Source organism: Halichoeres trimaculatus, unplaced genomic scaffold, assembly GCF_033239565.1.
Source record: "Halichoeres trimaculatus isolate MK-OKI-2021-1 unplaced genomic scaffold, fHalTri1.1 fHalTri1_scaffold_9, whole genome shotgun sequence".
NCBI classification, from domain to species: domain Eukaryota; kingdom Metazoa; phylum Chordata; class Actinopteri; order Labriformes; family Labridae; genus Halichoeres; species Halichoeres trimaculatus.
In genome coordinates, this window is record NW_027437188.1 from 31,040,925 (window position 1) to 31,066,645 (window position 25,721).

General features: G+C 39.0%; 1 protein-coding gene across 3 annotated transcripts in view; it reads right to left on the reverse strand.

Annotated features, from left to right (window-relative positions):
• cntn5 (contactin 5) overlaps window positions 1–25,721 on the reverse strand; it is a 236,584-nt gene that overhangs the window by 97,190 nt on the left and 113,673 nt on the right. For all 3 annotated transcript variants that reach the window (XM_074679099.1, XM_074679098.1, XM_074679100.1), the window contains exon 3: window positions 14,998–15,116. In XM_074679099.1, the coding sequence (XP_074535200.1) occupies window positions 14,998–15,116 (119 nt within the window). The remainder of the gene's footprint in view (window positions 1–14,997; window positions 15,117–25,721) is intronic.

The following is a 25,721-nucleotide window of genomic DNA, read 5'->3' on the forward strand; positions in this document are numbered from 1 at the left end:
GGGAGAGTCATACAGCCCAAACCGCTAATCGAGACCAAAGAGAGAGAGACCTTGGAAGAGAGCCCAAACAACATGAATTTCCCTTCGGGGATTAATAAAGTATATCTTATCTTATCTTATCTTATCTTATCTTATCTTATCTTATCTTATCTTATCTTATCTTATCTTATCTTATCTTATCTTAATCAGCCTTTAGCTTGGGCTGTATCACTCTATAACACAGGGGCTGAACTGTTTGTGCTAATGTTCATTCCAACCCACAGTCAGCAGTTATTCTGCAGTGGTCCTTTCAAACTTGAGAGTCTATCAATAAAATGAAGAGTGAGGTTACGTTAGCTCTGCTTGGTAGATGACTGGCAGGACATAGCTAACCAGGATTTACTAACGTTGCACATTATGCACATGTCTTAGAGCACTGGGCTGTTAGCTGAGCTTAAGATAGACTGCAACCAACCTACTTGTACAGTCCCAGGGTTGATGTATGTCTATTTGGTGGATAGAAGGATAGCTTCTGTCTTCAGCTTGTGTCTGAGGACTCTTTGACCTTGTGTAAACTTTCACCCAGTCTCCTAGCTGCATGCTCTGATTCAACACACACACATACTTTGACAGCACATCCCTCTCTGAAAACTGACACCAGCTGTGGGTTGAGACAGTGGTGTCAGTCATGTTTTTTGGCCAATTACTCTCGGGTGTTAAGTTTTACTCAACCTCTGGATAGGCGTAGCAATGACTGTTATAAAATTGTATTGTTCATGGATATCAGGGGTCATTCTTTTGGGACTAGCGCTGTAAACCTCACCTATGACCAGAATAAATGCTGAACTGAGAAATGAATCCTCCTCTCGTGATCTTTTGGGGTTGTTCGACCAAAGAACCGGGTAAGTTTTATTACAACTGACAGTATTTACTTGTTGTTATTAGGGCTGAACAATTAATCAAATTTAAATCGACATCGCAATTTAATACAATTCGAATGCAATTTTCAAATCGCAAAGGCTACAATTTAAAAAAAAGAAAAGTTTTAAAGTGCATTTAAAAAGTGCAATCCACAAGTATACATATATCAGTGGTTGTGCCAAAACTTTGTTTTTATTTACATTTCTGCACTTTATTTAGTGTGAGATTCAAAGAAGAGAGGATTCGTATTGATTTTTCAGATTATTGTTTATATGTTGACAATATTCTCTGTTGTGTTGGTCATCCCCCCTAAAAATTGCATGCTAAATCGCAATCGCAATATTGGTCCAAAAAAATCGCAATTAGATTATTTTCCAAAATCGATCAGCCCTAGTTGTTATGCTAGCCTACAGATATGTCAGAGCACTGGGCTGCCGATAGCACTACATATAACTGGCTACTACAACGTTTGCTTGATGGCACGTTTCAGCACTATGCAACTGAAGTAAATTAATACAGTACCTCAGCGCATTGTATCCAGTAAAAATATGTTTTGAACAAAGAAAATTTGTTTTGATCCTATCTCCATTTAATTCCAAAACAAACACATGCCTCGCTAAAAGTAATTTACAACTGTGTGTGGAGACTCCGGGCCACAAGGTGGAATTGCAATTAAAACAGATCCCCCTCTTAGAAGCTTTAATGTTTAAAAAAGGAGCAGAAGAAAAATGCAAAAGAGGCAGAAAGAGGTGATTTAAGATGCAACAGAATACGAACACCTAATCTCCTCCAGAGTCGAGGGGCCCTGATAGAACAAGCCCTGTAACCTTTAAATAAAGTCATGAGCCATGACAAGACCATAATTCAAGATATCAAACACATTTCCTGTGTCTGGAAAACGAGGCAAACTTTTCTAATCGGCTAATCAGACTGTGTGGCACATTTCAGACTCTGTTCACCAGCTTTGGCATCAGCACACAGCCTCATTGTATGTGCCGCTGCAACCCGAAACACGATTTCTAAAAATCCTCCAGTGCTGATTGTAGCTTTGATGACTGTACTCTCAAACACAGCCTGACTGCCAAGACTTGAATGTCGTGTCCAACGTTTCATGCCTACAGAAATCAACAATGGCTTCTTTTCTCTTCTTTGTATCTTGTTTCCTGGTCTCAGGTTGTGAGTGTGAGAGAGGCTGTCAGAGCTCAGGTGCTAATGCCAGTTGGAGAAAGTCCATCATCCCTGGTGGTGGTGGGACCATAAATAGATCCAAAAGTTTGTGTTTTTTTATGGACTGTGTTGATAGCCTGCAGAGCCCCAACAACTAACTAGTCTCAAAGGCACAGGGGATGTTATTCAGGCTGGTTTGATGTGGGACATAAGAAGTTAGCCTCTGAGGCTTTGCAGTGACTTAAAGCAAAGCTCTGTGTTTTAATGTTTATCATTTAAGGTACAATATCACTGCAATGTATTCATTGCATGGTCCAGCTCTAAGAAGTGCATGCAAATACTCATCCATTTCCCATATGCAGCCATATTTCTGGTGCACGACTCTTTCGCCCTTGGTAAAAATGACTTCATGCATCACTTATACAGCAGCGCACATCTATATTCCCTGCATCCCGCTTTTAATATTAAGGAACCTGAGAGGCAGCTGAGGAACGGTTAAATTACCATTCCACGCTTACACTCAGAGCAACATTGTATTTCAATCAGAGGCAGACTAGGGGGAGGGAAAAAAAATAGCGGTGGACACCATGCCAGCCCGGCCCACTTTTAAAGATGAGAGAAATCTAATTGTGCTGCGCTCTCTCTGTGACTGTGGGGTTTGATATCTAGGCAATGAAAAGGGACTGTGCAGTGGAGATAGGTGAACAGAAAAAAAACAAAGCGCAACATGGGAACTATTGTCTTCAAAAGGAGCTTTTTTTTCAAGGTATTCAGAGAGAACAGTGGGTCAAAAATCCATTTCAAAAGCCATCACGTCAAATATCAGGACAGACGAAGAGTGCATCACAACCCCGAGTGGGGCTGCCATCGCTCCTGCTGCTGATTATATTGAAAACAAGTCTGAAGTGTGGCACTTTTACTAAAATGTGACAAATTTCTGACTGGAGAACACTCAGTTCTCAGTGCTGTTTTGAGGAGAGTGGAAAAACCAATACTCTTATCCATTATCCTTGTTACCGGCAGGGCGTAACAACTTCAGAGGTAACTGTTAGGAGAAATAAAACATTTCCTTCAAAAATAAATCTGTGAAAAGAAAACTCGACTGTGTGTTGTATGAAACATAAAAACAGTTTTTGTGTTGATTCATATTTTTTTCCTGACTTTTTCTTAGAGGGATGACAGGAAACAATTGCATAATTTAATCAGGTTATTTTAAGGAAGCCCAGAAAAAGAAATATTGATCAGAATACAAAAAAAATAACAGAGACTTCTTTTTTTTGATAAGTCCTCCAAAGTTTCAAGGACAGGAGACACAAACATTGTTCTTTGAAAACAATATGCTTGAGGATAAAAACGAGGTAAGGAGTGTGTATGTGTGAGAATATATTGGGATGTTATTTGTCTACACTGTGTTTCATCCATGGCCGGGCTGAGATTAAAAAGAAAACAATAAAAAGGTCTAGCATTTTGGCCAAAATCTGCCCACGGCAATCTTTTGGAAACCTCCCATCCTCCCCCTCCTGTAGTCAGAGTCTGGTCTGATTTCAAAACACAATAATCAGACATTTGAGATCTTCAGCAGCATCACTGTTGGTGTAATGGATAGCATCAGACACGCAGAGGTGTTATTTGTCAATAGATGAACTGCCCTCATCTTTTGTACTGGTATTGACAGAAGTCTGGTATGAAAGTCAAATTGTTGCTCAGTATACAATTTCAATAACACGCTTCAAAGTGGATTTTTACAGTACAATACTCATAAAAATGTACATTTTAGATAAATTCACAACATCACTCAATATTTAACACTATGCTGCTGTTGCTGGACTAGACAGAGGCAGTCAAGTTTATTCCAACAAGTACTCAGTGTCACGATGAACTCATATTGTCTAACAAACAAACTAGATTCAATCAAAGTGAGCACTGAATTCAGCGAGGAGCAGTTAAATCTTTAAACATTCTGTGTTACGTTCATTATGTATGAAGTATAAAAAGTTGGGAAGCACGCACATCCAGACCTAAGAGTGCAGCTGCCAAGTCAAATAATGTGTGAACCATACACTGTATTTTAAAATGGAAGCCACACATGGCAAAATATTCCCAGTTAACCCTTCTCATTAGCTGCAGTATAGGTCACGAAATCAACCATTGAAAGTGATTTGAGGAAGTCTCCCTTCTAGATATATGCCTGATCTTAACCCACTCTTTAAAATGAGATTATCAATCAGCGCCAATATTACAGGTTACAGGTTATTTCAAAATGCTACTTCTTAGCTTCCTGATCAGGGTTGAGCAAGACCGTATTGATATTTTTGATTAGTTTTGCTGTAATGGTGGACACTGGAGCCTGACTGTCAGACAGAAAAAGGACATAAGATCAGAAGAAAGCTAAACAGGAGAGTGATATGGCCTGAGCTAAAGGCTAACACGGGAGCTAAACTGTTTGTGCTAATGTTCATTCCAACCCACAGTCAGCAGTTATTCTGCAGTGGTCTGTTCAAACTTGAGAGTCTATCAATAAAATGAAGAGTGAGGTTACGTTAGCTCTGCTTGGTAGATGGCAGGACATAGCTAACCAAGACTTACTAACGTTACACATTATGGACATGTCTTAGGGCACTTGACTGTCAGCTGCGCTAAAGATAGATGGCAACTAAACTACTTACAAACTGACAGTGTTTACTTGTTGTCACACTAGCCTACAGATAGGCAGTAGCACAGGGCTGCCGATAGCACTACATACAGCACAAACTCACAAACGCTCGGAGTGAAATTGGGGAAAGGGCGTTTGGGTACTCTGCACCCTCATCTTTGAACCAAAAATGACTTAAAGAATGACTTAAAGCTCAAGGAGCTGGTGTCTTTGAATGTTTTTTTTAATCTAAAATGAAAGACACGGAGGCTGGTTCTTTAAGATTCCAGTGTTTTAGCACTGATATTTGAACAGCTGGTTCTTGAGACGTGATTTTAACCCATTATCGTGTGTTTTTATTGACTGTACTTTGTCTATTTTTTTTAGATTCTTGTCTGTAACTTTGAGTTTTTGCTGCTGCCTGTCTACGCTAGGTCTCCCTTGAAAAAGAGGTTTTTAATCTCAATGGGACCAAACATGTTAAATAAAGGTTAATTGAATAAAATAGCGGGCTACTTTGTTTGCTTGATATCACCTTTCTAACCGTGTGCCCTATAACAGTACTGATAAATACCTTACCTCGGCGCATTGTATCCAGTTAAAGGTTGTCTTGAACGATGAAATTTGTTTGGATCTGATCTCCATTTAATTCCAAATCAACAAATGCCTCGCTAAAAGTAAGTTACAACAGTGTGCGGAGACTCCGGGCCAGAAGGTGGCAAGAGAGTCCGAATAAAACAGATCCTTTTCATAGCATCTTTAACAGACAGATCATTGGTCAAACTGCTAAATTGAAAGACAAAGTTTTTCTCAAGCATGTTGTGTAACTTCAGTTAGTTCTCATCATGGTGATTTTTTCTTAAAGTACTCATTTCTCTGAGATGTGTACTGTTCTATTTAGTTGTTAGGGTCTATAGGATGACTAATTGAAAGCTCTGCTGATGAAAGTGAGCTCCTGTAGAGTTCAGCTCTGGATGAGCAGAGCAGAGGAGGAACGGTGAGAGAAAATGTAAACACAATAGTCATTCACCCCTTCATATCTGGAAGTGTTTCATGCTTTAAACCAGCACTGGAGTCTTTTCTCCTGTGGGCTCTTTCACCATCTGTTGGTACGTAAACATGTGGTTTAGTCCGTGGAAGGGGCGTGATGTCTGTCCTAGAGCTCCATCAACCAAATTGCTTCTAAGCATGCCTTTGCTCCCCTATCTTAACATGTCAGGAGTCATGAACAGGATCTTTGGTCTTTACATCTCACAATGGGAGAAACATAGAGGTGCATGTTCTATATCATTATTCAGTCAGAGGTATGCAGACGAAATGGGTTACATACAGGAAATACGATTATATAAGCTTCAGTGAGGTAAAAGCTTACATGGAAGCTTTAAAATATTTGGACTACAGTCAGTTTAGACCCACAGCTGCCATAAAACATGACGTGCATTGACAGCCTGCTAATGTGAAAACAGTGGGTCCAACGTTTAGTGTTCATCCGATGGAAATTATTTAGAGAAATAATCATTTCTGAAAGGTTAATGACTTGCAGTTAGAAAAATTTGCATATCATCATGTTTTGACTGACAGGAAAACATGAATGAAACTCCCTGAAGGGACTTCCTGTTCATCTAACAGCATTCACACGTGCTGCGTTCTTAATGAGAAACCTCTTTGATGAGCTGCTCTTATTTCATTTTTTTTTTTTTTTTCAGAACAAGACATGTTTTGATTGTTTGTGCTTTTATTATGAGCTTACCTTAAAAATAAGAAAAGTAGACACAATCACACAAAGTTTTTCTCTCCACAACAGCGTGGACTACCAGAGTGGAGAAATCAATCCAGGAATAATCCAGAATCTCTGTCCTGTGAGAGACCAAATTTTCTTTGGAGGCAATTATTTTATGAAGCCGTAAGACAACACGGGTGAATGAGGTAACAGAGGCCCGGGACACGAATAATGAAGAAGAAGAGCAAATTCTGTCAACTATATGCACCCGAGGTGCCCTGGAACCAACTCCTGAGACGAAAAAATCAATAGACAGAACGGACTCAACTGAAACAAATTAACTGCACAAGCCACCGAAACCCTGTTTGTAAAGCTGATAAACTTGTTAAAGACTCGATTTTGAATCTCCAGGTGTCCTTTAATGTCATCTTCTCTGTGGAAATCTAAAAACTGACCAGGGCCAGAACAGACCAATGGTCTCCAGCTAAATAAAGCTTTTGCTATAACAGTGGACTTCTTTGGTTGCAGTATAATAAGGAAACAGCAGATATTAAAGATGCTCTTGATTTCAAACACTTCAAATACTGAGTAGATGTTTTTTTGAGTTACAGAGGAGGAGAAATGATGTGAAGGTAATTTTCTGAATTTGAACCATGTGCCCTCTGGAAACTCTCTCATACTTACACTTGTACTCAGAGCTCTCGCTACGTGTGGTCTTATCACCCAGGAGGCATGTTGAAACCAGGTGACCCCTGAGACTCTGTAATTATGCTCCACTGTGGTTTTATTAGGATTTGATGACCTTTACCCATCGCTTAGTCCAAGCCTTCACTCATGTACACTCAGCTTATTTTTCTCCGTTGTCCTACGTGTTGATACACACTGGTCGTGCTGCTACGTGACATAGACTTCAACTTTGTGATTTTGCACAGAACTTCTGTCTGTTCAACTAAATACAAAATATTCCCAAATTTTAGTCATTCTATTTATTTTTCACCTCCAATTTGGCATCACTTTGCTCATCATGCTCTTTCATGTTTGTCACGCTGCTGGATGTGACCAACAGACATCAGCTCAGCAGTGAGAGCAGAAAACATGCAAAAATAATTGAATTAAACAAAGATTGAGTTATCTCTCAGCCTTAGATTCTCAGGTAGAGCTCTGCTGGTCGTTCCACTGTCAAGACTCAAATCTTAGGGTGAACAGCCTTATTTCCATCAAGGCCCCTCGACTTTGGAATGACCTTCCCAACAAGACAGTAACATCTTTTAAATCTCTTCTTAAAACTTGCTTTTATGTAATCTTGCCTTTTTTAAGCATAGTTTGATTTCTACTGATTCAATTCAATTTGACCTTAATTTCTGCTTGTTGTCTTATTCTCTTAATATTTTTACCTTTGTGTACAGACATTATTTTTAGTCTTCTGCTTTTAAACATTGCTTGGTTGTTAGAGGTTTTTTTTATATTTTTATCTTTATCTCAGAACCAGTTTTTGATGTCATCCTTTCCCCCCTCTTTCTCTCACTGGCTTTTATTGATTAATTACTTAATCAATTAATTAATTAATTAATGTATTAATTCATTTATTTTTTAATCTATCTTTTATTTTGTCATCTATTTAATATCTCACTCACCTCTAACCTCCCTCAGCCTGATATTCTACTTTCGGATTCTCAGCCATGTTTTTATCTGTCAAACCATTTGCCAACCATTCACACACATACTCACACCTACGGACAATTAAGAGTGTTCAATTAACCTGGTGAGCATGTTTTTGGATTGTGGGAGGAAGCTGGAGGACCCCGAGATAGGGGAAAACATTCAAACTCCACACAGAAAGGCCCACCGGCCAAGCTGGGAATCGAACAGGTGAACGTTCTTGCTGTGAGGCTGCAGTGCTAACTGTTGCGCCACCGTGCAACCCCAATAAAGTTTTTTTGTTATTATTATCATTTTTATTATTAATCTCATTCAATGTAAGTTTAAAAATCAATGCATTTCCTAACTGTTCTGTAACAAGGAACCATGAAAGGAAAAAAAAACAACAACCTTCTAATGCACTCTTACAGCTTTTAAGCTCTGTATCAAAAATTGTAAAGATTGCTTTCATTTTACTGTTCCACATTACACCTTGGTCTGACAAATTAACTGTTGATTTCCTTTGAAGTTTCCTTCCCTGTCTGTTTACATCTAACTGCATCACCTGCTGTAGTAACCCTGGCCTTTCCTGTTACCTCACATAAAGCAGACAGACACCCAGCTCAGATGAGCTCTTTTCAGAGAACTCTTAAGTGCTTGTGTTGGTCTGAAAAGCTTTCAACAGTCATCGCACTTTGCAGCTATGCTTGTTAAAATCTTTCTTTTATCATTCATGAATGGGTGTCATTCTGAGTCATTCTGCAGTCTGATTGATATCGACTGACAAAATATTTCCACACATAGAGTGGTTGAAAACATGTTATCTTCTTGATCTGAAACGGTTGGAAAATAAGGGGCTTCTTTCCCCTCAGAGAGGTTGGCAGTGCAGTGTGTGAGGGGAACCAGATAATGAAGATGCCTTTCATTGTCCCTTGAGAAAGTACATTGTCCTCTATCGTGCCTTTATCTGCTTTAAGAAGTGCGACAGACCAGCTGCAGCCACCAGTGAAGTCACTAGAAGTTTACTTAGGTGTGCAAATCCACCGCACTGCTACCAACTGCTGCATCACTGAAGCAGCAGGACTTTAGCCTGAGTATGAAGTGGAGTCTAATGAGACTGTGCATACACAAGATATGACACCACAGACTTACAGCTTGTTTTCAGCTGATTTTTTGGTTGAAAATGAAGTTTTGTCAAAAACACAAGGTTTACATTTTGCACTCATCGGTCTTTTGGTCTCTACTACTCTGATTAGGGATGCACTAATATGAAAACTTTGCCTGATACTGATATCCAATATTAATATTGCTGTTATGGCCGATAACCAATATCAATATTGGTATAAAAAAAAAAACAACAACCTCGACACAGATGTAGTTTTGGTAGTTTTAGTGTTTATATAGTCATAGAAAATAAGGATGGGTGAGTACTGATACCAGGTATCGGTATCGGGCCGATACCAGCCTTTTTTCAAGGTAACAGTCGTGAAGGCTTCCGATACCAGCAGCTGATACTTAAGGCAAGAAAATCTTACGTCAAGCAATTTCTCCTTGCCACTAGTTGCTGCTAATTGCTGCAGTTCAACACGACGGCAAATGTGTGTCAGGTCCTGTTTAGACAATGTGAATAAACCAGGGAGAGTTAATAGTTAACAGTTTAACTGTTTTATTTTGCACTTCATTTTACTTTGAAAAATACTTAAACTCTGTCAGCTGTTAGTTTTATTGTGTACTTTTATTATTATTTTTTTAATATTTATAATAACAAATCATAAACTCAAAGAGATTTATTTGTGTTTTATTCTGGACATAATGGCAGAGTGATTGTGCCGCCTTTGATCAAAATGATCTGTCACTAGGGATGTGACGATACACTTGGCTCAAGAGACGAGACACGATATTGGTTTCACGAGAACGAGACGAGACAATATTTTCACACTTCTTTTAAGATACAAAAATGAAAAAGATCTATGACTGGACAACATACTTTTTATTGCACAGAGTAACAAAACAGTGCGTTTGCAGTTTGATTTTCTTTTACAACTTACACCCATGCATTACCTGAGGTTGAGCTTTTGACTTAACTTAAACTTCTTTCCAAAAATAACATTTAATATTCTTTTTTTAAGTGCAAGCAATATGTGCAAACCTATAAACAAACTTCTACTCTGTCAATAAAGAATGCAAAGAAAGTTCAAAGAGACTGATCCTTTCTTTTCAAGCAGTGCACAGCCTAGCCTGAGCTATGGTCATGTTCTTTTACAAGAATACATAGAAGCAAAGGTGTCCGTCAGTGTTGTCTGGCCTTGAACAGTTTTTGTCACAGGTGCAGTTGCTTTTAGAAGCGAGCTGTGATGGTTTTGCATGTGCCTTAGCACCATGCTCGTATTAGCTGCAGTGTATGGCACTATTCTTTCACACTGCTTACATATTGTACTTGTCTTGTGCCTCACTCGGTTGCCGTTAATTATTTCCACAGGATAACCAAAATGCTGCCACACAAAAGATTTAAAAGAGGTGGGGCATCTTCAATGAGGATATTTTCAGACAGCGTCGTCATTCCTGCTGCGCTTGATATGCTGCTCCTACCCCTTTTCTTCTTCTTTACAATTTCTGGCAGACTAATGGTTGAAGAGATGCATTACTGCCCCCCACAGGTCACAAATAGAAAACTGAATAACTCATAGTCTGAAAGGCATCTGGCTGTAACAGTTTTTACTCACAAGAGAAATATCGCCACGGTTTAATGCTCTGAAAATGGCCGGCAGCTGATGAGTAAATATCGGCCCAATTTTACACATCAACCGATACTGATATTAATACCGATATATTGTGCATCCCCAAATCCGATGCGTGGTAAGTTTGATTAAAGGATCTACACAGATAATAATGTGAAGTTATCACAGCCATGATTTCTCCTCACAACACCCCCACATATCTCCAAAATCTCTTTCACAAACTCCATAGGGAGGCAAGATTTACACTTAAAAGACTACAGCTATAATTGTCCATGATGCGAGGACAACAATTCTCCAAATGCTCATGAAATTAAAACCACAGACCGATCTCTCCTTTAGGAAACAACACATAAGGTTGCATTTCATACAAACACGTGGCCTCATCTCTCTCTGCCGAGGCTTCACCCTGCTCCTTTCCTTCAAACAAAGATGTGATACCCCTAAAACTCTGCGTCTTGTTAACACTGCATTGTTGCTTGTTATCTTGTCCATGCAAGCACAAACTGTTACTCCCCAGCAGTGCAAGCTGCAGCTGTGTACAACAAATTGCCTATTAAGGCTGTGAATAAAAACACCTATTTACACTATCTTGAGCACAAAACCACGTGCGCTATTACTGCAGAAGAATAAATCATCTGAACATATTTGCTTACAGAACAGTACTAGTAAAAATAATTATGGCCTTTAGAAATCACAAAGAAATCGAGGAGAATGAATGTGTTATATGACCAAGAAACAATCCCATGAGAATCAAAGGTGAGCGTTTTAAAAGCTACTGGCTCACAGAGCTGTGTGGTGACATTAGAGGTCACAGGGAGCCAGGGTCACAGTGAATAACCTTCACTCTGCTCACTCTGCCCTTTAAAAACCTGATGTTTGCCATGACATAAAGCCAGCCCAGCAGGCCATAAACCAGGGACATGCAAAATGTCACCTTTCAAATCTTTGTCACGGTCAAGAAGAAAAGGGATTAAAGCTCAGCCTTAACATGCGATGCTGTAGAGTGATCTTTCTTTTCTGAAGATGACCACAGTCTTGATCGAAGATCAGGGAAACAAAGCTGCAAAGCTACAAAGCTAAAAAAACAGCTGTCTCTGTTTAATGTTACACTTTAACGAGCAGACGGCTGAGGTCAGCGCTCTGTCTGCTTCACTGAAAGCACCAAAGAGAGCCACCGAGTGCATGAACCCCGCTCGGGTGGGTTAAAAGAACCATTAAAAGGGCAGACTCCATTAGAGCAGCGAGCACATGCTCAGGACTGAGGCTTCAAATTGTGCAGTTTAGCTGCTAATTGTGCCAGTCAGGATACACTATCAGGAAACTCATCCCAGAGAGAGGAGCAGAGCCCGGACATGCTGGGGTTTGATTCCTGCAGGGCCACTAAAACGCTCCCGAAGTAGACTCTAAGACGGGTGTCGAACTCAATTTCACCTAGGCCCACGTCAGCATAATGGTTGCCCTTTAAAGGGACAGATATAACTGCAAGACAGTATAAAATTTAGCTAAATGTAACTAAATGTAATGTTAAATAAATGCAACTACTACTTCAAAAATGCATCCTCTGAAAAAGACTTTGCAGCCATAATAAAGCTAGCTTTCACTGCCCCATTGTTTTAGTTGTTGCTTTCTTGAACGCATCCTACTGCGATTGCAGTTTGCACTTTTTGTTGTTTTTCTTGCTCGGTGTTTGGTGTCAAAATGCAGATGTAGACTGTACTTTTTGACAACCGCCACGCCTCATAACACAAAAGACATAACGTTTTTTTTTCCTTGAAGCACAAACATATAATGGCCTTCCCATCTTTCTTGAAACAGCGATTCCATCTATATCAACTTTTCTCTTCCTAGAGATTTTGGGATCATTAGGGTCCTCTTCCTGAGCCACGTTCTCAGGACTGCAGGGCCACTAAAACACTCTCCTGTGAGAAAGCCCTAATTTGACCCCCTAAACATATTTTTAAAAAATCACCAAAATTGGAACACACCTCTTATGCGTAAAAAAAAAAAAATACCAAACTTGACCACCAACATCTCATAGTTTTCTCTCTAGTGCCACCTAGGCACTCAAAAAAAAAAAAACACTAAAAAGGCTCTAGCGGGCAGTAGGAATGTAGTAGAGAGATCAAACCAACATCAAATTTTTTGTCTTATTGAGACACATCATAGATTTATCTGGAACAGGAAGCCCAAAATTTGCTTTTCAACATAAGATTTTCCTACATTTTCCTACATTTTTCCTACAAAAATCATCTCCTCTAAAGACATAAATGGTAGCGGCTTGAAATTCGCTCAGATGACAGAGTGGACCCTACTTTACAAAAGTTTTTATGAAAGTTTAGAAAAAGGTTTTAGAATGACTAGCCCTCAAAGTCCTCGAACTCCAAAGAAGCCCTTTCATCTTACCCCTTTAGAATGAATGGGAGTAGATGGATCAGCTCCAAGTAAGCTGAGGCATTTGGGCATCTACACAAAGAGTTAAAGTCCTACAGCTTTAAAGATGACATGGATGGATTCCTGACAAAATTTCCTACAAAAATGTCATTTTTTTTTACAGCGGGTTTGTTTAAATTGTGGCATCTATCTTTCTAAAACTTCTGTAAATTTTACTCCTCACTGTGCAGCAGTTGGTGATGATGTCACACATTGATTCAGAGTTCAGTGCAGCTTGTCATTTGACTCACTTAAGGAGAGAAAACGCTGTTTTCAAACACACACAGTGTAAGTGGATAAAACCTTGACATTGGAGGTAAAATGAGCATGAGGGACAAGCATCAAGGGCGACAACAGCCCAAGGACCTGATCAATGCTGCTTGCAGCTTTTAATTGTTTCATTTCTCAATTCCACTTGCTCAGAAAATAGCAATGATGTGAAAACACTGTAATCTAGTGGTGGGATATTAGACTAAACAAAAAATGGACGTCATCTTGCTCAGCTCCAAGGGAGGTTGCCACGAAATCTGCTCCCCCTGGTGACTGGCTTCAGTATAGGTCAAAAAATCTGACTCTCCAGTCATTCCAGATGAGCTGTGGTCAAACTTTAAAAAATGAATACACTTCATAGAAATGTTTCTCATGTCCGATTACTGTGGTGATTAGAAGATATCATTTGGCTGCCTTGTATTCAAGTCCTCTTTTTTCTGAAAAGTTTTGTTTTCATTAGTTATAAGAGGTTTAAATGAGGCTTTACGTCCCGTTTAACGATGATTGAAAGCTGCCGTTGGTGTGCATTTTTTTCAGGGACAGTAAAATATGTCAGGATGTAGAGTCAAGAAGGGATAAGACTCTTGAAAGAAAAAAAAAAATTACTATTACCGGCTCCACTCAGATTCTCCCAGAATGCCTCACAGTCTCTACTGCACAGACTCTGGCTGCACAACCGCTACCGATGGCTGCCCCTGTGACGGGTTACTTCGGCTTCAAAACTGTACAATGGTAAAAGGTGGAACCACGCTGTCCACTCTGTATACAGTCTATGGGTGGGATGCTGTCACTTCACAGGTATCATAAACGGTAGGTAATATGGGAAACTTAGCTTGTGGTCTAAGCACCCTTCTGACTCATCTTTTATAAGACAATCGGACCTTTTAAGTGCTCGCAAGCCACAGAAAATGGCATGGCAGGCCACATTTGGCCCACAGACCTTGTTTGACAAATGTGCTCTAATAGATGTGTTTGATAAACATGCACACACACTCAGTGTTGCTCTGTTCCTTTAGAATTACAGAGTTCAAAAGTATTTATCAATTAGCATTTGTCATGCAGATCAGCCCCTCTACATGTACACAAGAGGCCAAAGAAGCTACAACATTAATGCAGCTTTTTCACAGCCTGATGCCTTCTCTGAGCGTTCGTGCTGTTCACAGCCATCACAGACCTTTGCTGAAAAGGTGTGGAAAACCCTGTCAGAAATCTGAGACTCAAAAGCCAAACAGAATAGAAATGCTCAATGAGCCATGGCATCTTCACTTCTTCTCAGATTTAAGTGCAGAATTCATCATTTCAAAGATCTAGCTTCATCCTTCAGGTGTGAAAGTACAAGCCTCCCCTCACATCTATAAAAGATGACTCTGCCGGCTGCGTCACATTTACAACTGCCATGTAAGCTGCACTGTTCCCTGCATACTTTACACCACTTTTAATATCACAGCTCACGGAAAACAACTCTCGACGACTGTCTCTCGCTGCTCTTTTGAATTTCTTACCTGAAAGGCCACTGATGATAGACAGGAGGAGGAATTGTTTCCATGGTGACCCCATACTTGTTGAAGAGGGTCCCTTCTGCAAGAATGTTAGCAGATCTGCTTCTTCATTAAAGCTGCGCCTAAAAGCAGAGAGAAAATAACATCAACATAACACTCATGCAGGAGGACTACAGAGCTCTAATCTCATTAAAAGACATTCCTGCAGTTTGGCTCAAGAAAGGAAGATAATATCAGACTCCTCTAGCTCATATAAAAGTTAAAAATAGGCCTCATTTTTAACCAAATTGTGCAAATTAGCTACTTGCAGACCAGGCTGTATATTTCTTCATATTTAAAAACACACGCAGCGTGTGGGACCAAAGCATTAACACAATCAAAAACAACATTTTTAAATCAGTGACACAGGCCATGGTGTTGTTGCTGTGTGTTGTCAGTTTCTATCGCTGCCTGGTTCCCCACACTTGCTCTAATTGCCTGCAGTCTCTCACAGCTCTTCAAAGTTTCTCCTCACACTACAAGACTGTTGCAGGGCTCAGAATTAAAAAAAAATAAACAAATAAATAACACGTTCTCTGGAATCAATCAGATCGTGAGTGGCACACGCTGCACTAATTAGCTGGGTTATCACTCATTTGTCACTGTCTCTAAATTTTAATGCATTTCCGTACAGAAAAGCTTGAGCAAGTATTCACTGTTTGTGTGGCTGATCTCCAGAATTTGTAAATGTAATGTTTTCCCAACATTCCAAGCAAATTGAAACTAAAAAGCGTTGCTCTGTTACATATTTCAGGATATTCAAATTTGTCCCCGACAAACAAACATTTGAGTCCTCTCACATTCAGTTAACGTGAATTAAAGTGACACATGTCTGCTCCAAATACTCGGTGTGAAGAGTTTGTGTATAACGAGACTGTCATTGGGCTCGCAGCCTGAGGAATGTGTCGCTCCTGCTGTGAATAAATGCGGCTGGGAGAACACGTTGGTTACCTTTTGTTTAAACTGGATGTTTCCCCAAATTAATTCAGTCATTTATAAACACATGTAAACACATTGACAAAAGTGATGAAAAAGAAAATAAAGACAATCCAACAGTAACTAATTCCAACTGCTCTGAAATCACCAATATCTTTACAGTCTTGCAAAACCTGCGCTTGTGTAACTCTCCCAAAGGATTAGTCAGTCCACTGTGTAGCATTTATTTTTACTCTTATGAAACTGCACATTCAGGTAGAATATTCTACAAATGAAGCTTCTTTACAGCTATACACAAGATCTTTCCCCTGGAGAAACTGACTCACATGAGCCTCATTAACTGATCCATATAAAGGCTCATATCAGGGCTGCATGATTATGGCTGAACTGTTAATGTGATGTAGTTGTTAATTATTGGTTTTATTCACTAAATTAAATAATTATTTCTGATATTTTACGCTCGGTTTGAAAATATCCCGCCTCTCTCCTGTTTCCAGGGCTGGACTGGGATGAAACAATCTGCCCCGGCATTTTTTGGCTCACACACAGGCCCCAAACATTTAGTCAAACACAGCCTCAAACAGCGTTACAGCTCCACTTTTGACAACTTTGACTCAACTTTGATGATAAATCAGAAGAACACAGAGCTTGTACTTGAGGCGGAGGACTTTCTTTGGTGTTAGAGAAGATGAGATTATCTAAAGATGCACACACTTGATCACAACAGTTACCTTTTTGGTCCAGCTTTTCAATCAGTTTGTTTCCATCTTCTATATTTATTTACCAAGTTCAAATTTTGAGTGATTTTAAAGTCATATAATTTTCATCTTTTTTAAAATGTATATATATTTGACATATCATCTGTTTTTAAATGAGATGTTAATCCTTTTTTTTTGAGTATTTTGAGTATGTACTACATCTTTTATAACCTCTTCAGTACAGTACTTTTAAACTTTAGTGTGGCATTTTATTCTCTTTTAATGCTTGTTTTTTATATCAGCATTTACTTTTCCATTTATTTCTTTTAATTTGATTATTTTTTTCTTATCTTGAGTTTGAACCTTTTATTCTACCTTCAGCAATTCCTCATTAAGATCTTTGAAAGTGTTTTCTAAGTTTGTTACCACAGTTTTTATTTTTCATTTATGTAATGTTCTTTGTATGGATTTTTTTTTTTTTTTTTTGGGGGTGGGGGGTGGGGGGGTGGGGTGTTCTGGTCACTTTATTTGTTTTTATTTTTGTTTTTTTTTTGTTTTTTAATATTTTTTCTCTATGTAAAGCCCTTTGTGTTATCGTTGTATCATGTATAAAAAAATGCTTTACAAATAAACCCCCGATTGATTGATCAATTGATTAACCTCTCACTTTGGCCTCTACCTTTAAAGTGAGAAGATTTAAGTTTTAGATCTCTTTATTTTTTTTACTATTAAGCTGCAAAGCTGTTTTGTGCAAGTCAAAGCTGCAGCTTTGCTCCCTTTGCTCCACCTGTACTAATACACACTGGGTCCACCTGAGGTCAACCAAAGTCACTCTAGATGTCACTCTGTTTGCTCGGACTGGATTGTAAAAACAAACTTTGTGATTAGAGTCTACTTAGGACTCATCAACACTCAGATGATCCCAATTCATAGTTTCAGTTTTTATTTATGGCTTTCCAAAATGTATTTCTGGTAACTATTTTGTATTAGATGTGGAAAAAAGTGGACACAGATTAAAATATTGGTAATAGGGATATAAATAATGTAAAAAAATAAAGGTATTTGGCTTAATCCATGTTTTTTTCTTAATTATAAGACTATCTTTGTTTAAATGATTTAAACACTTTTGTGGTGCTGGTATGGCTGTGCAGGTAGGTCTTGCAGCCCATGAGTTTAGCCAGCTGTTCACTGTCCTGTCCTCCATGAATAAAGGCACAAAAGCCCCCCCCCCCCCCCCCCCCCCCCCCCCCCCCCGAAGAGAATGGTGATGAAATAATGATAATGATTAGGGCTGAACAATTAATTGATTTTAAACTGACATCGCAATGTAAAAGAATGCAATTTTCAAATCACAAGGGCTGCAATTAGAAAAAAAAAAAAAAATTATGTACATAGACCTGGAGGGAATATAGTAACTTGTACTTGTTCTCCCTTAAAACCAGCAAAGGTCAAAATGCTGTTTTTCTCTGGCAAAAAAAGCCCTGTGGGCTACAAAGATCCATCCTCAAATATTTTTAACCCAAGTCCTGGAAAAGTTGAATCAAGCCTCAGTTGATGTGGCTTTTCAGAGATTGAACTAGTTCACAATACTGAAAGAAAACAGATAAAGAAGCTCAATATTTCTCTCTTCAAGTTGTGTTTAGTTTATAAGTTCAGCATCAATTGTGAACACAATGTGGAGAAAAATGTGTCCAACACTGCGCCTGCACTCATGGATGTATTCAGAATAGCAAACAATGCTAATGGGATACATTTCAGTATAATGAGAGTGAGACCTGCTGACCTCGTTATTTACCTCAGTGCCATTCAGTTAAACAGAAAAAGCAAAAGTCCTCCATCTATGAGAAACTCTCTGTCTCTTTGTCAAACCCTTTGAACGTATGCTCCCCCCACTGTGTTTCTCTGTCCCTCATATCTCATTTACAGGCTCTCTCATCTTCATTTAAGGTGTCTGTCATTTAGCTCATTAATGCAGTGGCACAGACAGCTCTGAGGGCTGAGGGAAGCATGTCCAGATCCAGCAGGAGTCATCTCACATCCATCATTTATGCCGCCTTGTCTTCTGCCTCACCTCATTTGCTCCCTTTCCTCCCAGAATGCAACAGTAGGAATATCAGCGGGTTGAACAATTAGTGACTTTGCAATCAAGCTGTCGGTTATTTAGTGAGGGGAAGAAAAAGAAGAGAAGCAAACACACGCGCTGTTCTTCATGGTGTGCGGAGTAAAGTGTGTTTGCCGTCTTAAGTCGTTCACCATATGTGGCGAGCTCCTCTTCTCTGTGAGAGTCGCTTGTTTCTCTGCAACTGGACGTACAGTGAAACTTAAAATGGAGGGTGGTGCTCTTTATCACTACTTTTACTGTTTCTGCTCACTGATGCACAGAATCAAACAGCTGAAGGTCTCCTGTCTAGACAGCTGTCTGCAAAGGATGGTGAAAACATTTCTCCTTTTTGGAAAGAGGTTCCTGCCCTCCTCACCTCACTCTGAACTATTGTTACATCTCACTCCCAAACAGCAGCGTATAAATAGAGTTCGCCATCGGGGTGTGAGAGTAAGTGAGAAGAAGAAGAAGAAGAAGAGGAAGAAGCCCATCGCATACATTAAAACCCACAAATCCCCTGAGGACTGAAAAACTCTGTCCCTTTATTCACCGTTTCTTTGCTGCACAGGTCAGCCTGTTGTTGCAGAAACCTTTTAGTTCGTGTTTAGAAGCACATCTCTTTTACTTCCTGCAGAGATCACCAGCAGCAACTCAAACCTGCAGTGTGTTCTGGAGGAGAAAATAAAGTTCCTAAGGTAATGATTGAACTTAACTCTAAAAAAGCAAAAACAAATATTTCTACTACAGGCAAACAAACACAGGCACATTGTGAAAGTAAGCCTCCTAATCCAAAACTACACCACAGCGGTCACACAGGGCCAGCTTTGACTGATGCTAATGTGGAGCCGTTTTTGTCATATTTTTAAAGAACTTCAAGAAGTCACCTCTGAGAAAGTCATCCCACATCCCTCCTCTTAAAAACATCTTATCTTAGAAGATGACCCTTCAACAAGGACACAAAACCTGGAGACCAGATTTCTAACTGGATCACTGCCAAGTGTGTTTAGAAGTTTAACTTCAGGGTTTTTTTCAACATCAGATGATGTAAAATGTAGGAAATTTGAGTTGTTTGAGAAATCGCTCTACTTTGAGCACATAAGAGAGAGCACAAATACTCCCATCCTGTCCTCCTTCCACTTTGCATTTTAGAGTCCATCTTGAGGTTCTAATATTTGTTTGTTGTTTTAATCTTTAAATGGTCTGGCCCTGTCTTACCTCTCTGAGCTCCTTCACCCTCACGCTCCTGCTCGGTGCCTCAGGTCAGCCAATCTGCTGCTCCTGGAGGTACCGAGGTCAAAATGTCAGAGCTTTTTCTGTTGCTGCTCCAAAAGTGTGGAACAAGCTCGCCCTCCACGTAAGACAAGCACCCTCACTGCCTTTCAAACACGTATTAAAACCCATTTTTATTCCTTGGCTTTTAACCAAGGGGGAGCATCCGGTTTAGAAAAATGAAGCCTATGCGGAAGTGCTACGAGTTGCTGTTCATCGAGGATCCGCTCGAGGCAGGCTGCAGAAAGACAGGAAGTCTACCAAGTTTACCATAGACTGTAAATAAATGGACGTCATCTTGCTTGGCTTGAAGTGAGGTCGCCACAAAATCTGCTCCCCCTGGTGGCTGGCTGCAGTATAGGTTAAAAAATCCGGCTTTCCAGTCATTCCGGATAGGCTGTGGTCAAACTTTAAAAAATTAATACACCTGGTAGAAATGTTTCTCACGTCCAATTGTGGTGGTGATTTGAAGATGTAATTTGGCTGCCTTGTATTTCAGTCCTCTTTTTTCTGAAAAGTTTTGTTTTCATTCGTTAAACAAGGTAAAAAATTAGGTTTGACAGCTGCCGTTATCGTGTATTTTTTCAGGGATTGTAAAATATGTCGGGGGGTTGAGTCAAGAAGTGATTAGACTCTCAAAAGAAAAAAGAAAAAAGAAAAAAAGAAAAAATAATAACAATAATAATAATAATAATTATATATATATATATATATATATATATATATATATATATATATATATATATATATATATATATATATATATATATATATATATATATATATATATATATATATATATATATATATATAATTGTCAGCCGGCTCCACTCAGATTCTCCCAGAATCCCTCACAGTCTCTACTGCACTGTCTCTACTGCACAACTGCTGCCAATAGTGGCGCCTGTGACGGGGGGTATTTTGGCTTCAAAACTGTATAACGGTAAAAGGCGGAGTCAGGCTGTCCACTCTGTATACAGTATGTGATACTTACAGCCTGGTTCAAAAAACAGCTTGGGTTTGAAATGCTAACTCAGCGATTTGGAAGTAATTAGGATTGTTTGATTGTCCAATCAGAGACACAGCTCAGGTCATGTGACTGACAGGCGCCCTGGAGCTGTTAGAAAGAAAGCTCAAAGCCGGCATCGTAGCCAATCATTTCACGGTTTCAGGAACAGAAAGGTGACGCTGCTGGGACAACATCCACGTCTTATACAGTCCATGCTTGAACCCAGCTTGACACTCTGCTCATGTCTTAGCGTGTTATGGTTTTTAGCCTTTAGTAATTGTTTTAATGTTCTTAAATTGTTTTTAAAAACACTGAAACAATTATTTTAGTGCCTGAACCATTGTTTTATTGATTTATTTGTTTTAGTGATTTACTTATTAATGCCTGCACCATCTTTTATTTACAGCACTTTGTTTCAGCTGTGGTTGTTTTTAAAGTGCTTTACAAATAAAGTTGAGATGAGTTATCTTTTCACAGACTCCAGATTCACAGCCAAACGTCCTCTCTGTCTTACAAAACAACGTCTATCACAGACATTTCACTTAACCTGCTGCAGCTGTCAGTCTGACAGCATGATGGAGAACTCTGTGTCTCATCCTACAGAAAGTGAAACAGTTTAACAACTCGTGGCTCAGGGATGACGCAGCTGCATGTGGCTGTGTCATACCACAAGTGGCCCTGATCCTAGTGTTTGTTATAAGTCCCAAATTCATCAGAAAGACTTGCAAAGTTTAAATACAGAAAAAGAAATTGATCGTAAGATCTCTGATTTTACAATTCAAAGGTTTGTGGTTTGGTAAAGTGATCCGTTTTGTTTTATTACAAAATCTACAGACAGCATTTCTCCCAAATGTCATTAAAAATATTCTCATCTAAGACATTTATTTGGAGAAAATGACAAATACTCAAAATAAAAAAAGATACAGGGTTTTCAGAACTGGATAACACAAAGAAAAATATCTTATACTCATTTTTAAACAATACAATGATAATGTTTATACTTTGGAAGATTTCAGAGATCAATATGTGGTAGAGTAACTCATATACCGAATCAAAGCTTTCATGTGTCTTGGAGCAGCTCCGCTTTGTTTCATGTCTTGTCACCATCCATCTTCCTCTTGATCACATTCCAGAGGTTTTCAATGGGGTACAGGTCTGGAGATTGAGCCAGGCCTTGATCTGGTGATCCTTCATCTGCACCTTGATTGACCGAGCTGTGTGGCATAGAGCATCTTCTTGATGGAAACACTAATCCTCAGAGTTGGGGAATACTGTCAGAGCAGGAAGGAGCAAGTTCTCCTCAAGGATAATTTTTTTCACAGCTTCATTCAAAGATGGATCGGTTTGATTCCAGCCTTGCTGAAGCAGTCCCAGATCATCACTGGCCCGCCTTCAAATTTCACAGTGTGGGTAAGACTCTGCAGGCCTCTCCAGGTCTCTGTCTAACCATTAGAAAACCCGGTCTTACTCCAGTCCTAATCCTTAAGGTCTTTGCAAACTTCAGTCTGTCTCTTTTTTGCTTCTCATTAATTTTCAGCCTTACACCACTTGAGCTCCAGCTTAAGTGGTGTAACCCAGCTGCCATCAGCCGTCCACTTTGGAGGTCCAGGGATGTACGTTCAGACAGTACTGATGTTGGCAACTTGATTTTATTTGATTTTCACCCAAACGCCACATTACATTTCAAGGCACCAATCATTACGGTCTCTGCACAACTGATCAAGACAAAATTTAGAGAAACTTAGGGAGGAATTAGAAAAAACAAAACTGAACTCAATTTTGAAAAATCACAAATAAATGAACTTTTTTTCCGTCACTTACCTGATATTTTTATAACATCTGCCATGAAATGATAAATAAAACCTACAAGAGACTTGAGAGATGGCTTCATAACCCTACATTTCTTGAAATATTTGAGTTTTATTTATGTTTTATTGTTGCTGTTTTTAGCTGCAACAATATTTTGTGCAGTGTTATTTTGGCAGCGATAACCTCGCCTCCAGCCTCTGATGTAAACATTTGTTTCTTTGAGTCCAGCAAGGAGTCGGTGCGACTTTGAAATTGTTTTTTTCTGGCTTGGGGCGGCTTTTTTGGAGGTTGAAAAACGAGAACTGGGGCCTGATTTTTCACTGATTTTGAACCAGCACTGGAACTGGCCTAGTGAAAAAAAAAGGGTAGAAGGAAAACAGATTTTCTACCTGTATCAAGCTTTGAGATGAAATAGAAATTAAATGAAGTGTATTACGCTCTAAAGCTGCAACCACAGTGAAGGTAATAAAGATACAGTGACTAACTTTACAGAGGATGTGCCATCAAAATCAAACCTCTCCAGTAACCTTGTCTCACACTAACTGAACTTTCTGACGTGAACCTCTTCACTGTCAAGTATTTATCACTCAAAGAGAAAGTGCCTCTCTTGTGTATATCAAATAAAGTTGGTCCGCGCTCAAATAACCCAAAGTTCACCCCACTTGACTGCTCACTGTCTCACAGAACTCTGCAAAACATGTCATCTGTGGACTCAGCTTTCACTTCTCAGAGGCCCATAAAGTAAACTTCTATAAAAATAAGTGGAAGGATTGTGTCTGATTCACAGGAGACAATGCTCAACAAAGGATGTGAGCTTCAGAGCACAGAATAAAAAAAGAAGACCTGGTAATTAGAGTGAAGAGAAAAACTCAACTCAACCTTAATTATATAGCACCTTTTATAAATACGGCCGCACAGCTCTAAGTGCTTCAGTAAAGAAGAGACAGACAGAAAGGAGCAGAAAAGTGTGAAATAATCAAAGACTAAAACAAGAAAGATAAAAGTCGCCATAAACAATACTTGAAACTTGCATGAAATCAATACAATTTATAAGAGCAGACACCAAAATTCAAATCAATAATAGTTTAAAACGACGAGACTGACAAATGAATAAAACAATGGGAATAATGCAAACCAAGGCTAAAAAGGATTTACTCCAAATAAAAAGCCAGATGAAAAAGGTATGTCTTTGTTATCGCTGTTTGAACACCCAGAGAGCTCACCATGTTGATGCCCAGAGGCAGAGTTTCACAGTTTGGGGTCTAAAGCGCTCTCTGCACTGCCTCTGTGGGACACGGTGAACGAAAGGGGACTATTTGACGACCTAAAGGGGATACGAATGACGTGGGAAGCATACACTTATTTAGATATCCTCTTAATGATATCATACAGCTGACAGTAGTGACTTTTAACTAGGCTGAAACAATTCCTCTAATAATTCAAGTAATTACAAAAAAAATGATCGAGGAATTTCCTCTTCCCTGAGGAATTGTTTAATTTTAAAAGATCACAGAGTGGTAGTTTTCCCAGACTACTTTTGATACTTTTGATAATTTCCTAGTCAAAGCAAAGTATGTTCCAGACCAGAAATCACTCCACATTCTGTATAACTCACTAATTCTTCCTTATTTAGATTACTGTTCAGAGGCATGGGGGAACACTTACAAAACTTTCTTTCATCCACTTTTATTCTGAAATTAAAGAAAAAAGAGCAATCAGATTTATTCTTAATGCTGATTTTCAGGCACACACAAATTACTCCTTTTTTTTAAAGTCCAAAGCTCTAAAATTTTGAGACTTGGTGGAGCACAAAACAGCTCAACTGCTCTACAAAGCAAAGAAGAATTTGCTGCCAAAAAAATGTTCAGAATTTTTTCATGATAGAGAGGGCGGTTATAACTTAAGGGAAAAAGCAAACCTAAAAGTTAGAAATACTACTTAAAAAAGTTTTTGTGTTACTGTTCATGGCGTTTAACTATGGAACAGACTGAGTGCCGAACTTAAACGAATTTCAAATATAGGTCTGTTAAAAAAAAAGCACAAAGACATGATTCTCCAGAAGTACATCAGTGGATAAATATCAGCTTGTTCTCTAAAAACATTTTTTTTAAAGGGAATGGTGACTACAATTGTAAAGAATACATCTGTATGAGTGTATTTTTCTATATACCTGATATGTATTATATCTATTGTACATGTTTAAGAAATGTTTGTAAAGAACAGACAGTGTTATATTTTAATGTAACACATTTCAAAAGGGTAGGATTAAATAAGTTGATACTTCTTCCTACTCCTTTTTGCTCATGTAAACCGAGGAACTAAATCAGTGATTGTTTTGTTCTGTTGTCATTTTTCTCTGATTACCATTTGTTTGTGTTACTCACTGTTTAACTTGTCATCTACATTAACGAAATTAAGTCACTCATTAATTCGTGTGGCACAAAGAGCTGACACTATATTTAGTGTTTTTTTTAGACGCCAACACCTTATTTTCCACAAAAAGTGATCGGCAACAAACCTAGCTTCTTTTCTGGAGTTTGGAGACTGACGTGAAAACATGTATCATGTCACGGCACATGGTGGGCCCCTCCCCTACCCAAAATCAGCAGCAGGGATGTTAAAGGGCTTTGTCGCATCAAAACGACTCAAAATAAGCCTAAAAGTCACTGAAGTTGTAGCAGTGTGCTCTGCGTCTCATTGGGCCGAAAGGTAGAGTATGGCACGGCTTAAATGATGGCCTGGAGACGCAGGAGACTGCGTATGAATGAATAGTGGAGGAGGATGGATATTTTAACACCAAAAAGAAAAAAAGTCAACCAAACATAGTTCATTAGTACTTCTAAACACATCAACAGTGTTGTGACAC